Raw genomic sequence first — 12,204 nt, 5'->3', positions numbered from 1 at the left:
GAATATTCTTGAAACCTTAGCTTATTTTAAAGGAAAAAAAAAAGATTTTATTTTAAAGATAAAGATTTTTTAAAGACAAAGATTCTGTGCCAGTCTCCTAGTAAAAGAAACTAATGCCATGGCTACTTAGGGCACAGATCCAGCATAAATGGCAGCAACCTGTTTCTACCTTCTGCCCCCAAATCCACCTAAAACTCAGGCACAGAGCAATAGCTAGAAGTAAAGGGAGAGTTTTATTTTCATGTCCATTCCATTGCTAACTTTTCTGCTGAGCAAGCAATCAGGTGTGCCCGTGGCAGTGGGACTCGACTTTATTTTTTCAAAGTGCATTTCTTGGCTGAAAAATCTGTGGGCTTTCCCAACACTTCTCATGCAGGTTAGTAAATGCCTTCCAAGACAACAACTCGGATTCTCATGAGACTGTGTCTGTACTAAACAACACAGTGCCATGAAGTGATATCTGAGCCAGCCTGAGTATACCCACAAGTATTATAGCTGAATTAACCTGGGCAGACTGCTGTGATAACTGCCTCCCATACACCAGGTAGCTTATTTAGAGCTTGCTTTGTTATCTCAATGTGGCACAGCACTGTGCAGGAAGACAATATAAACAATTATGGTGAAGTCTATTTAGACCTTTTGGGCAATGTAAAAGTACCTCAAGGTGGGCAGAAGAGCCCTCTTCAGAGCTATTTGCTGTGCAAAGAACTCCCTTTGGCAAGGCAGAATTGACAAAAGGATTATGTCAGCCCTTCCTTTCCAGAACAAGGGGCAGGGTGAGAGCCTGGGGGGCAGCAGCAATTAGAGCAGCTCTAGGCTGTTATGCTTACACTGGTGCCTGAAAAGGGCTCTTCACGGGCTCAAAGTGCTAGAAATACAGAGGGAGATAAAGGGAATTCCTGCTCCAAACACAGATAAGGGCACGGGTCTCCTCAGTCACCAGTTGCCAGGCCTAGATTTGGCACCGTGGTCTATGAGGGGAGAGGCTCTGGCTGTGCTTCCACAAAGCAAACACAGCTACACCACCAGCTGCTATCTAAATCCATTTGCCTGCCACCCTCTCTGCTCCTCACCCACTTTACACTGCATCTAGCTGTGGAAGATCTGTTCTTATTTTACTTTTTGAGAATATTTTTTTAGAAAGGTTTGTACTACTAGACAGGTCAAAGTGAAGTCTACAAGTAGCTTGCAAAGAATTTGTGTTCATTAATGAAATCACACAAGGGAATGATTCATTAAGCTAAATACACTCCTGTTAAAGCCATCAATTCTTTTAATGCATTTTTCTAAAGCTACTTGAAATTTATTTTTAAGAATTAACCAGAATTCTCTTTTTTGTCTGGATACAGCCTCTTACAAATTCTAACTTACACCAACATCCAGGGCATGTCCAAAACAGCCACTTAAAATAGGAAGTTGTAATTTTAAAGTAAGCTTCTGCCAGATCTTCTCCCTTACAGAAGCTTTCAGGTAAAACTTAAGACCATACAGAGAAGAATCCTTTGTACCTGCATAGTAAGCTCTGCAAGAAAGGAAAACTACATCCAAGCAGGAAACCCCAGATGAGGGCCAGCAGAGCTGTGAACTCTTCTTGAGGAAGGGAATCCCCAGAGACAGGACCATGCAGAATTCAAAGGGATGATAACAGCACCTTGCTTTGAGTTGCTTTAGAAACTCTGTTTCTACCCTTGTGCGAGAGCATCCCAAATAAAAGAAGGAAAACAGTGCAGATCTCTGGAATCTAATTTTGCTTTCTGAAACTGCTGATTAAACCATTCATTACAAGATGTCTGCCACTTGGTAACCCTTTCATTTTTAATGCAATTTATTCTAAATGGCAACTAAATCATCAGTCTTGCATAAAACCCCTTCTCTTGGTCTTCAGTACCATCAGGACTAGCAATTCATTCCTTCCCAGCTCCCATTTCCACTGCCTAAGTACCAAAAAGGAGAGAAAGGACTGTTTATGCAGCCCAGTTTCTCTTCCTTACTGCACATTTCTCAAAAAAATTCCTAATAACTCCTTTGTGATTTCAAATGAATCAAACATGGACTGTGTGAATACTTAACTGGCAAAACACGCTTGTCTTAATGTTAGGCTTAACTTGGGATTCTACACCTCAGTGTAATTACACCACAAGCAGGAAATCCCTTAAAAGGCAGGAGAAACTTTAAAGAACAGAGCTAACCACTAAACTGACAGGTCCAGAATGAGCATTCAGTATATTTGGAGTTTAGACCAAAAAGGATCCCAGCCTGTAAATGCTCCTGAAGGTACAGGAGGAAAAGATAAATTGTCTGAGGAAGCAGAACACTTCTGTAAGTGTGACACTAAGTTAGCCTGTAAAAAAGAAAATCTAAAAGACAAGTTGTCTTGGGAATTTATGGATACATGTTGCTAAATCCTTCACTGAAGCAGCCACAATGCATATATATATATATATATATATATATGCAGAACCACTGCTGGCAGCACCCTGCAACATGCATCCTTTCTACTAAAGTATGACTCAAGTCTGCGTTTCATTATTTAATTATATTTTAAACTATGTGCACTATCAAAAATACTTGGGAAAGGGAATATTAGCCACTTTTTTGAGTTCTTTTATGTCTTTTTAAATTTTTTTTCCCTTCACCTCAATGCAATTCATGCTCCATATAACCCCACACCATTTATCACACTGTATAGAATTTTTTTTTTTTTTTTTTTTTTTTTTTTTTTAAGTGGGATACAAAGTTTTACTTTGGGGCAGAAAGAGAAAGGAAGAGAACTCCCCCAACCTCCTTGAAAACTGGATTCTATTACATACTGCTGGCTACTTTATAGCCCAGATTTTTTTCACGTTTTTATTTTTGTAAAACACACATACTTTACCCTCCATACATTCTGGACACTTGGTATTACATAAACTTAAATGATACAAATCACATGCCATGAGTGGTAAATAAGGCCAAAAACCCCCAGTATACTACAGACCAGGACAAAATATTATTTTAGAAGACACACTCTGCAAGCACAACTCTGGAGTAGTTTAACAGCTGTAGAAGTGAAAGGATTCCAGGCATAAGCCATACAAGTTGTTCCTAACCATCTGATATTATATTTATATTGTGATTTCTTTGCTATGTGAAAGGAAAATAGTCCCCTATATGATGGTTCATGACAAATCACATGTCTTGTGAAGCTTCATGTTAGAAATTGTTTTAACTTCCAAAAAGGCCTCTTTTGTAGGTCATGCTCTCATTATCTTGCTCTGGGATCTGGTGTGATTAAATTATAGGAAATTGCTAATACTTCACTTTGAACAAGCAGCTCCTCCTGGCTCTTTTTTGTTTATTTTTTCTAGACTTTATTCCTCCTACTCCTGCCTTCTCACATATGAAAACGACAACAATCACCCTTACAAAGATTCAGTCACTCTCTTTTTTGACGTTTCAAAACTCAGAAATAAAACTCCATTCTGTCTGCATGCTCTTATATTTCCCATTCCACTGCTCTACCTGCAGGTTTTTCTGCTTGGCCAGTTAAAAAGTCTGTGTTTTTTTTCTGTGAGCTTTTGCACCTCTAGCCCCTCTAAAATCTAATTTTTAAGTTCCTAAAAACTCAAATAACTTAATGAGCAAAATGCTGATTTTTTTCATAGTCTGATTTATAGCCCAGTGAGATTTATTTACATTTTGTACTATCAGGAGACACTAAGACACAGTCCAGCAGTGAAAGGCTTTAGACATTGGTCATTGAAAGATTTTTCACAAGTGACTTAGTTTGTATAGTGAAAAAAACAACAAACAAACAAAACAACAACCAATTAAAAAAAAAAAAAAACCACACACAAAAAAAAAAAAAAAAAACCAACCAACCAAAAAAACACCCAAAAAACCCCCATACACATTCAAAGACACAGAGACCTTCCATGTCAGAAGGAATCCCCATGAAGGGGAAAGGTATTTCTGAAAAGTCTGTGGTAACTTCACTACCACAAGAGGATAAAATGAGGACTGTTTTCAGGTGCAGTAATGCAAATGCTACTCCATCCCTGGGAAGGCAGCTGTACATTTGAGAGGTGCATTACAGTTACCATCAGGACAGCCAGGATGACAGTAATGAAATTAGTAACCTAATCATACTAAGAATAATAATTTTCCCTATGTGGATCCTCCTGTGGACAGTGAGGTATATCATGAGCCCTGCAGTGGAAAAAGGTTAAAAATAGGAAATAGAAAATATGTTAAAAGCTTCCCCTTGAACATGCAATGTCTGCTAGTCAGGTAGTAAACTCTATTAAAGAGAAAGATTCCTGTTGTTTGCAAAAGTCACCTGTTGTGGAGGAAACTCTCAAATGCTGAATGGTAGCACAGGCTTCACTGACATTGGGAAGTCTTCTGAAAAACCCATGCAACACATCCTCTCTTGTTATCAGAAAGTATCAAATGAAGCAAGATGCAGACATAAAAGAGAAGGAAGCTCTAAATCACTGTTAATTTACTTGTTTGACAGTAAATTACATTCTGATGTAACTCAGAAAAAAAAATTAATAAAAAGCTTCACAGAGTTTAAGATGCTTGTTTTTTTTTTATTATTTTACAGAAACAGCTGAACACTTTAGCACAATATCTCCAACATCTAACACCACACCTGATCATGAAAGCAAGGAGAGTTATGCCCCCTTATCATGTATCTAGTTTCTTATATTGAAACTAATATTGTATCAGTTCTGCATCTTCTCCTTTAACAAAACAAATTTAGCAGAAAATACCCTTGCAGTTGGTTCTACATTAAACACATTCTTCAAAAAAGTACCAGCAGTAGTTCAAACTTCTCAGAGTAGCATCTAATTCTGCCTGATAATCTGTATGATGCTCTGCAACAAACGTAATATTGTACAAATGGTATTGTGGCATTCATCACAAAGTGCTTTGCTTACAAGCCCCTGAGACATAATCAAACCCAATTTTATTGATTGCTACACTTAAGGCAATGTAGTGGTCTAGATCTTAAACATTTACTTGAGTGCCTCAAACCTTCCCAAAACTTTTACTTTTCAGGCTGAACTCCTCCAAGTCACATTTGTGCAGTTTAGAAGAAAAAGAAACTTACAGAAATTCCCTAAAAAGAAACTATTAATGAGGTAGAATGGAAAGGCAACAAAGCAAAGAAAAACTGTTTTTATACATAAATTTTTACAAGATTTTGATGCTAATTGAATAGCTGAGGAAAAATATCTAAACGTTGAAATAGCTTAAGGGGAAAAAGCCCAAAACCCTAATACACACATACTAAGGAATGAGCAAAATTCCTTTAAACATTCCAGTGAAAATGTGTTGACTTGTCTGAGGTAGTTGCATCCAAAAGTAATCATAAGATATGTACACTGGGAAAGTTCTTAATTTATGGACCTGACTTAGTCATTGTAAACTGAATCCATGCTGCTGTAGTTTGGGTATGAATGTGCCATTGTCTGTCCAGGAACGCATCAAGTCCTTTCCTCATTCACCTGTATCTTAAATTAAAAAGGATGCACTCCTTCTGGTATTTCACACAGTGTGAGTGAAGCCATTCTGCTGGCACCTGTGACTGAACAGTTCCCAAAATCCAACTCCCTTACACACAGAAACTCTACTTAAAATAGATGTTAATATCAGAGTCTCAAATCCACCTGACTGAACCCTGAGGTTCGTCCTGCTTTGAGCAGGGTGTTAAAACCAGATGACCCTTCCAAACTCAATTATGTTGTAAACAACTCCAAAGACTGGAAGCTCAACCTTTACTTTGCCCTTTTAAGCAGATGCCAGCAAAACTCAATATTGCTCCATCTAATACCAACCCCTTTTTTATTTCAACAACTGAAGTGTCCATATTTAGGATCTCCTTCTAAACAAAGTTAAATTGTTGCTACAGCCAGATACATCTCTAGCAGACCTCCTACTGAGAACTTCTGCACCACAGCTCCCCTGTGGGCAGTGCCCTCTTTGTGAAATTATCTCTACATTTACATGAGGGCTGTCCAGTGATGTCAATGGACAGGAGGATGAAATCAGGGTCCTGGTCATAGAATCAAAGAATTGGCTGGGTTGGAAGGGACCTCAGAGATCATCAAGTCCAACCCTTGATCCACTCCCGCTGCAGTTCCCAGCCCATGGCACTGAGTGCCACATCCAGGCTCTTTTGAAATATCTCCAGGGATGGAGAATCCACCCCTTCCCTGGGCAGCCCATTCCAATGTCTGATCACCCTCTCCATAAAGAAATTCTTTCTAATGTCCAACCTAAACCTCCCCTGGCACAACTTGAGACCTCTTGTGCCCTCTTGTCTTGCTGAGAGTTGCCTGGGAAAAGAGCCCAACCCCCCCCTGGCTCCAACCTCCTTTCAGGGAGTTGTAGAGAGTGATGAGGTCTCCCCTGAGCCTCCTCTTCTCCAGGCTGAACACCCCCAGCTCCCTCAGCCTCTCCTCATAGGTCAGCAGCAGCTGGGTCCTGTCACTTCAGGCAGTGTGCCAGGGCTCTTCAGGTGCATTTCAGAGTACATAACAATTTATACGAAGTCAATTAAGGCCTAGCAATCCTGAGGACAAGGCTTCCTGTCTAAGCTACACTGGAGTCCACAGGACTTGCCAGACCAAGTTACATTTGCTCAGTTACATTGTAACATTAGTAAATGATTCCCTGTATCAACATCTTACCATTTATTTCCCAAATAATTGCAACAGAATACAAAATATCAGGGAGGTTCAGCAAGATGCTACACCACCCAGGTGCACTGGAGAGCATCCATGCACCAGTAACAACCTGTGGATCACTTACGAGAGAACTGGAGCATGACACCCACAATGGGGCAGAAATAAGGTTGAATTCAGTATTAGCCATCTTCTTCCTAGATTCACATGGTGCACTCTACATCCTTCAGCCATCATTACCACTTCAAAATAAAATACACACCCTGTTCCTCTAAGAAATGTATTGCTAAACCCAACTGAAACTGTAGAGTAAAAATGAATTACACTGAGTACTCATTAAAACAACACGTTGCTAAAATAAATAAATAAATGTCATTATTTATAGCATTTGCACATTGAATCCAATAGATTCCAAGGCATTTTCTTAATATGCAGGACTGTACGCTAGAATATTTCTGCAATTCTTCCTGCATTATCTACTGTTATAACTATTAGTGTTATCAAATAATAGTTTTTAACCCGATGCAATCTAGTTGTAAAAGAAATGAAAATAAATAAATCCTGTTAAAAAGAAGCATTTGTGTGGGACACAGCACGTGTGTGCTTCACGCATCAGGAAAAAAACTCCCAGGGATCTAACTAAAAAAAAAAAAAATCTAATCCCAAAGAACTGCAAATTAGGCCGTGCGTTTAAAACAAAACAAAAAACAAACCCTCAAAAGAAAACAAACCAGAAAAACCACAACAGCAAAAAAACCCACCACCCCCCACACATAAAAAAACAAAAAAACCCACAAACAACAAACAAACAAAAAAACAGAAGCAACCAAAACAAATATCACGGGCACAACTCGGTTTGCACAAGGAAGGCAATTGTTCCCTGGCCCAGAAAAAGCCGTGACTTCCCCCGGCGCGGGCGGTCAGGAGGTCGGGGCCGAGGGGAGGCTGAGGCGCAGGCAGGGGCAGGGCCGAGCCCCCGCCGCCGCGCAGGGGAGCGGCACGGCCGAGCGAGCCAAAATGGAGCCCAGGTTTGATGTCAGCCCGAGAGGCAGGCGGAGGGCAGCCCGCACCGGGGCGGGGGCGGGGGCGAGGGCAAGGTCAGCCGCCGGGCCGCCCTCCCCGCCAGCCCCCTTTGCGCCTCCCCGTTCCCGCAGGGATTCTCCCGAACCGGGAGGGAGGGGGTGGGGGGAAGGGGAAGGCTGCGCTCGCCCGGCGCCCCCCGCCCCGCCCCTCTCCAGGGCCACGCAAGGCCCTGCGCGCCCGGGCTTGGCCCCTGCCCCCGCCCGCTGCAGAGGCGGGCGCCGCGCTCCTGCCGCCTCCCCGGTGCCAGCCGCCCCGGCCGGCCTCTGCTGCGAGAGGAACCGGCGCCGGGGCTGCCGGGCCGGCTGCTAGAGCAGACGGACCGCAAAAGGGCTGTGCGGAGGCAAGGGGCGAGAGGAAGGGGGGGAAAAAAAAAAAATCAAAAAAAAAAAAAAAAAAAATCACCACCAACATCCCCTCCCCAGCGAACCCCACCGTAAGTCAAGCCCTTGACTGGAATCCAGCGGAAAAGGAGAACGAAATATTTGCTGGGCTGCAAGTGCTGCCCGCTTGCCCCCATCTTGGTCACCCCCCTCCCCTTGCCGACACCTCCGGCCCGCCTGCCGGTGCTGGAAGGGTGGGGGGCAGCGCTGCCCCAACCTCTTCGCCCGCATAGCGCAGGGGAGGACGGGCCGAGCTCCGCCCGCAGCGGCCCCCCCCTTCCCGGGTAGGGACAGGGGCTGGGGGCCGAGGCCGCCCCGGTGAACTCCCGGTGACCGAGCCCGGCTCCGGCACTTCAGCTCTCGCCCTGCCCCGAGCCCGGCGCAGAGGGGCTGGAGGCACGGTCTGATCAGATATGCCGGAGACAGTCGAATGACCCCTCCATCCACCCCCAGCTCTCCTTAAACCAACCCTGGGGCCAAACAGGGGCAGGGTATTTTTAGGTTCCTTCCCCTCCGCCTCCCTCTCGATAGCTGCCGAGCGCTTAATACAAGAAGAGGGGGGGAGAGCGAACGGGAGAAAAGTTAACTGTTCTGCAAAGAGGGGAGAAATAGGCAGGGAGGGGGGAGGGAGCGAGAAGGAGTAGGGCAGGGTGAGCTGTGTCAGGGGATGTGTGTCTGTGTGTGTCTGTGTGTGTGTGCGTGCGCAGGGGGTGCCCGCAGGCGGAGGATCAGGATGCACTTTAGCCCTGTGCTCTGCTGCTCTCGTCTGGGGCAGCGCCGCCGGAGCCCAAGTCTCGCCTGACCCTTCATTTCACTGCGGCCAGGAGGAGCCCCGAGCCCGCCGCCGCCTCTCCCTGCTCTGCAGGGACCTCGCCTGCCACGGTCTGCCTCCCCGCCGCCCCCTCCCCCGCTGCTGCCGCCGCCGCCGGCGGCCCGGGCCCCCTACGGGGTGGCCGTGGGGTCGGTATGGGGGTGCCCCCGCCGCTGCCTCCGGCCCCCTCCGTGGCCGCTGCCAGCCTCCCCCCGCTCCCGGGCCGCCCAGCCCCGCCGCAACCTTTAGCCGGGGACGGACCTCTCGGCTGGTTCCGCACAAGACGACAGCCGCCGCTTCCCCTCTCGCCGCTCTCCCCTCCGGTGCTAGACCCCCTCCCCACCCCAATAAAACAGACACCCCCCCACCCCCCTCCCTCCGGCCCCAAAGAGAAACCCACACCGCCGCCCCCCCCCTACGCCCCCCCCTCCCAGCACAAATGCACAATCACGGGCGAGGGGAGGGAGAGGGAGGAAAGGGCGAGAGACGCGAAGAAAGAAGGGGGGAAAGGAGAGAGAGAGGAAAAATTAAAAGGGCACAAGGCTGTTCATCACCAACATGGCTGCCTTAGCTCAGACCTAAAAGAGGAATAACCCAGGCTGTGTCTTTGTCAGTTTCACCTCTGTAACCCTAAACTAAAGCTCGAAACGACGGAGGCGGCTGCAGAGGGGAAGGAGACGGGGAGAAGAGGAAGGAGAAAATGGCAAAAAGAGGGGGCACTTACGTGAAGAGAGGCGCTTGGGCTGCTCCTGCTTCCTCCTGGGCATTTTCCCCCTCTTTTTTCACATTCTCCTCCTTGGTTTAACGGGAGATCAAATAAGACCGGGAGGGGGGTGTGCGTGTGGGGGGGCACAGACAGGCACAAAGCCGAGCCCCCCGGGGGAGCTGCTAACCGGGGCGGGTTTTCCCTCTTCGCCGGGGGAAAGGGGGCTGAAGCCGATTTTCCCGGAGCCACCGCGAAGGGCTTCCTCTCCCCCTCTCTCTTTTCTTTTTCCTCTTCCCCCCCACCCCCCACCCCCAACCCGGTCGTGCACCTGGCTTGTCCCCGGTCGCAGTATATCCCTCAGCGGCCGGGGATGCGTTCCCGGCGGGCGAGCGGTGCCCGGTCGCCGTGCCGGGGCGAGGGCTGGCGCGGCGGTGCCGAGGGCTGCGCCCCGCGCTCCTCCCGGCCCCTAACTAACACTAACGCCGGGATCAAAGGGCAGCGGCGGCGGCGCTCACGGCTCGCCCGCGGGCGGCAGGCAGCGAGAGGCAGGCAGGGACACACACACACACGCACTCACACACGGACACACACACACACGCACACGGGCACACACACCCTCACACACACACGCTCAGGGCCGGTGCCCCCCATCCCCACCGGGCGCGGCGCTGGGTTCAGGAAGAGGATGCGCTGACCCAGTGCTGCACCCACTCCCAATTCGCGCTTTAAAATTAAATTTTAAAATAATTAAAAAAAAAAAAAAAAAAAAAGCAAAAAAAAAAAAAAAAAGGAAAAAAAAAAAAAAAAAAAAGCCTGGGGGTGAGGGGGGGGATTTGTGGGGCTCGACCATCCACATTGTAATTCCCTCGTTACCGGTGGGAGACGAAATAATAACAACAAGCCTTTTTTAAAAAATTAAGACGTTTTGCCTTCCTATACTAGGAAAGATAAATGGGACTAGTACAAAGCTAACCCCATAGAATGTCCTGGATGCGTTCATCTTTTCCTCCAAAAAGCACAGGGGACAGAGGAGATGACTGGAACTGAACTTCGGGGGGGGGGAGGGAGGGAGGTGAGGGGTGTGTGTGATTACATACAGCTCCCTCCCTGCCAAACTAAGTTAACAAAATAAGCAAGGAAGGAAGGTGGGCAAGTTGGGATGTGGATGTGCTGCTCCAGTGTCAGGTTCTGACAGTTTCTCGTGCAGGTTTTCAAAAGTGGAAAGAATGCAAGCAACATGAAAATCACAACTCCTTGAGAAGTGAGTGTGGGGAGGGGGTGAGGAAATCAAGATTAGGTCACCCCTAATGGTTGGTTTCACTGCCACATGATACTCCTGCAGTGCACACAGCACTCTGGACTTCTGAAATTTACTTTTTTTCTTGCTGTAATGCAGGTAGATGAAGCTTTATCCTAAAGCAATCCCAGTGTGCATTATGAAGCCAGGACAGCAGTTTTCATTACCTGATACATACTTTCATTACTTTACAAATCACACATCTTCCTTCAAAGACAGACATGAAGGTGGGGGGAAAAAATAGAAAAAGGATCGGGTCTCACTAAAGCACAAAAGGTACTTGGTGAAAGGGAAGTGTTCTCTTTGTGACTTGTGGTCATTTGGATAAAAGTTCACACAGAGGTTGTTAATGATTTAAACTCTAAAACCTGTTACTACAATTGAAATAAAACGGTTTGAAGCACGGGTGTTTCATATAGCTCTCTCTTTGTGTAAGAAAACTTTGAACTTGGCAGAATATATAATCAAAATCATGAATCAGATATTGCAAGAATAAAACAAGGTATTATTCTAGCATGTATACCTGTTAGGATTTTTTTTTTACTTTTGACAACCTGACTCATCATTTTATCACAGCATTTTAAATCCTAACTTCAAAATATTTTTTTAATAAAGAACTCTGTAGAAAAATACACAACAGTAGATTTGCAAACTAAATCTTATAAATAGTCAACTTATACTCCTAATCACCTCAAGTTAGAATAGTTTCCAAATAATATGCAGCCATGATTATCTTTTCTACAGGATTAAAACCCCAAGCCTAAATAAGATTTAGATTGTGTGTATGACAATCTCAGGTTCACTACCATGTGTGTGCAATTCTGAGTTTTAAAACCACATATCCAGAGCACACTTCTACAAAACAGACTCCTGACTTCAGCGGGTGTATCTTCTCACAATACAGGTACAATACTTCATTTTCATTGAGAGATTTACTTATTTTTTTAATCCAGAAGTAAAAGCCAACGTATATAACTGACAGAAACAGGGCTGGAGATTTCTGGGGGCTGAGATGAATCTGAATGTCTACCTTAAAAAAGTGTCAAGAGTACCAGAGCTAGAACTCCCTCAGAATATTTGTGTCCTGCCTTTTACTTCAGTTGTCCAGATAATGCTGGTTTTGGAGATTTAGTTTTAGTAATGATAAGTAAAAATTTCAGAGGCATTCTTTATTATTGCTCACACACCTCAAGTTTGACATGTCTGGGACTAGCAACAGAACTGTTTGCTAATAAGAGCTGCAGTGCTAAACA

The 12,204-nt window shown here is 45.5% G+C and overlaps 1 protein-coding gene across 7 annotated transcripts in view; it reads right to left on the bottom strand.

The window, feature by feature from the left end:
* Positions 1–9,957, bottom strand: part of ZNF827 (zinc finger protein 827) — a 101,267-nt gene extending 91,310 nt beyond the window's left edge. For 6 of the 7 annotated variants that reach the window (XR_011727782.1, XR_011727783.1, XR_011727784.1 and 3 more), the window contains exon 1: positions 9,673–9,957. Coding sequence is in view for 4 of the 7 variants with exons in the window: in XM_071753723.1 (XP_071609824.1) it covers positions 9,673–9,715 (43 nt within the window). In the remaining 3 variants the exon portion in view is untranslated. The remainder of the gene's footprint in view (positions 1–9,672) is intronic. The other variant, XM_071753725.1, reaches the window with a different exon arrangement.
* Between the last annotated feature and the right edge of the window lie 2,247 nt (positions 9,958–12,204).

Source organism: Heliangelus exortis, chromosome 10 (assembly GCF_036169615.1).
Source record: "Heliangelus exortis chromosome 10, bHelExo1.hap1, whole genome shotgun sequence".
NCBI classification, from domain to species: Eukaryota; Metazoa; Chordata; class Aves; order Apodiformes; family Trochilidae; genus Heliangelus; species Heliangelus exortis.
Note: the sequence above shows the minus strand (reverse complement) of the source record. Positions and strands in the feature narration are given on the sequence as shown.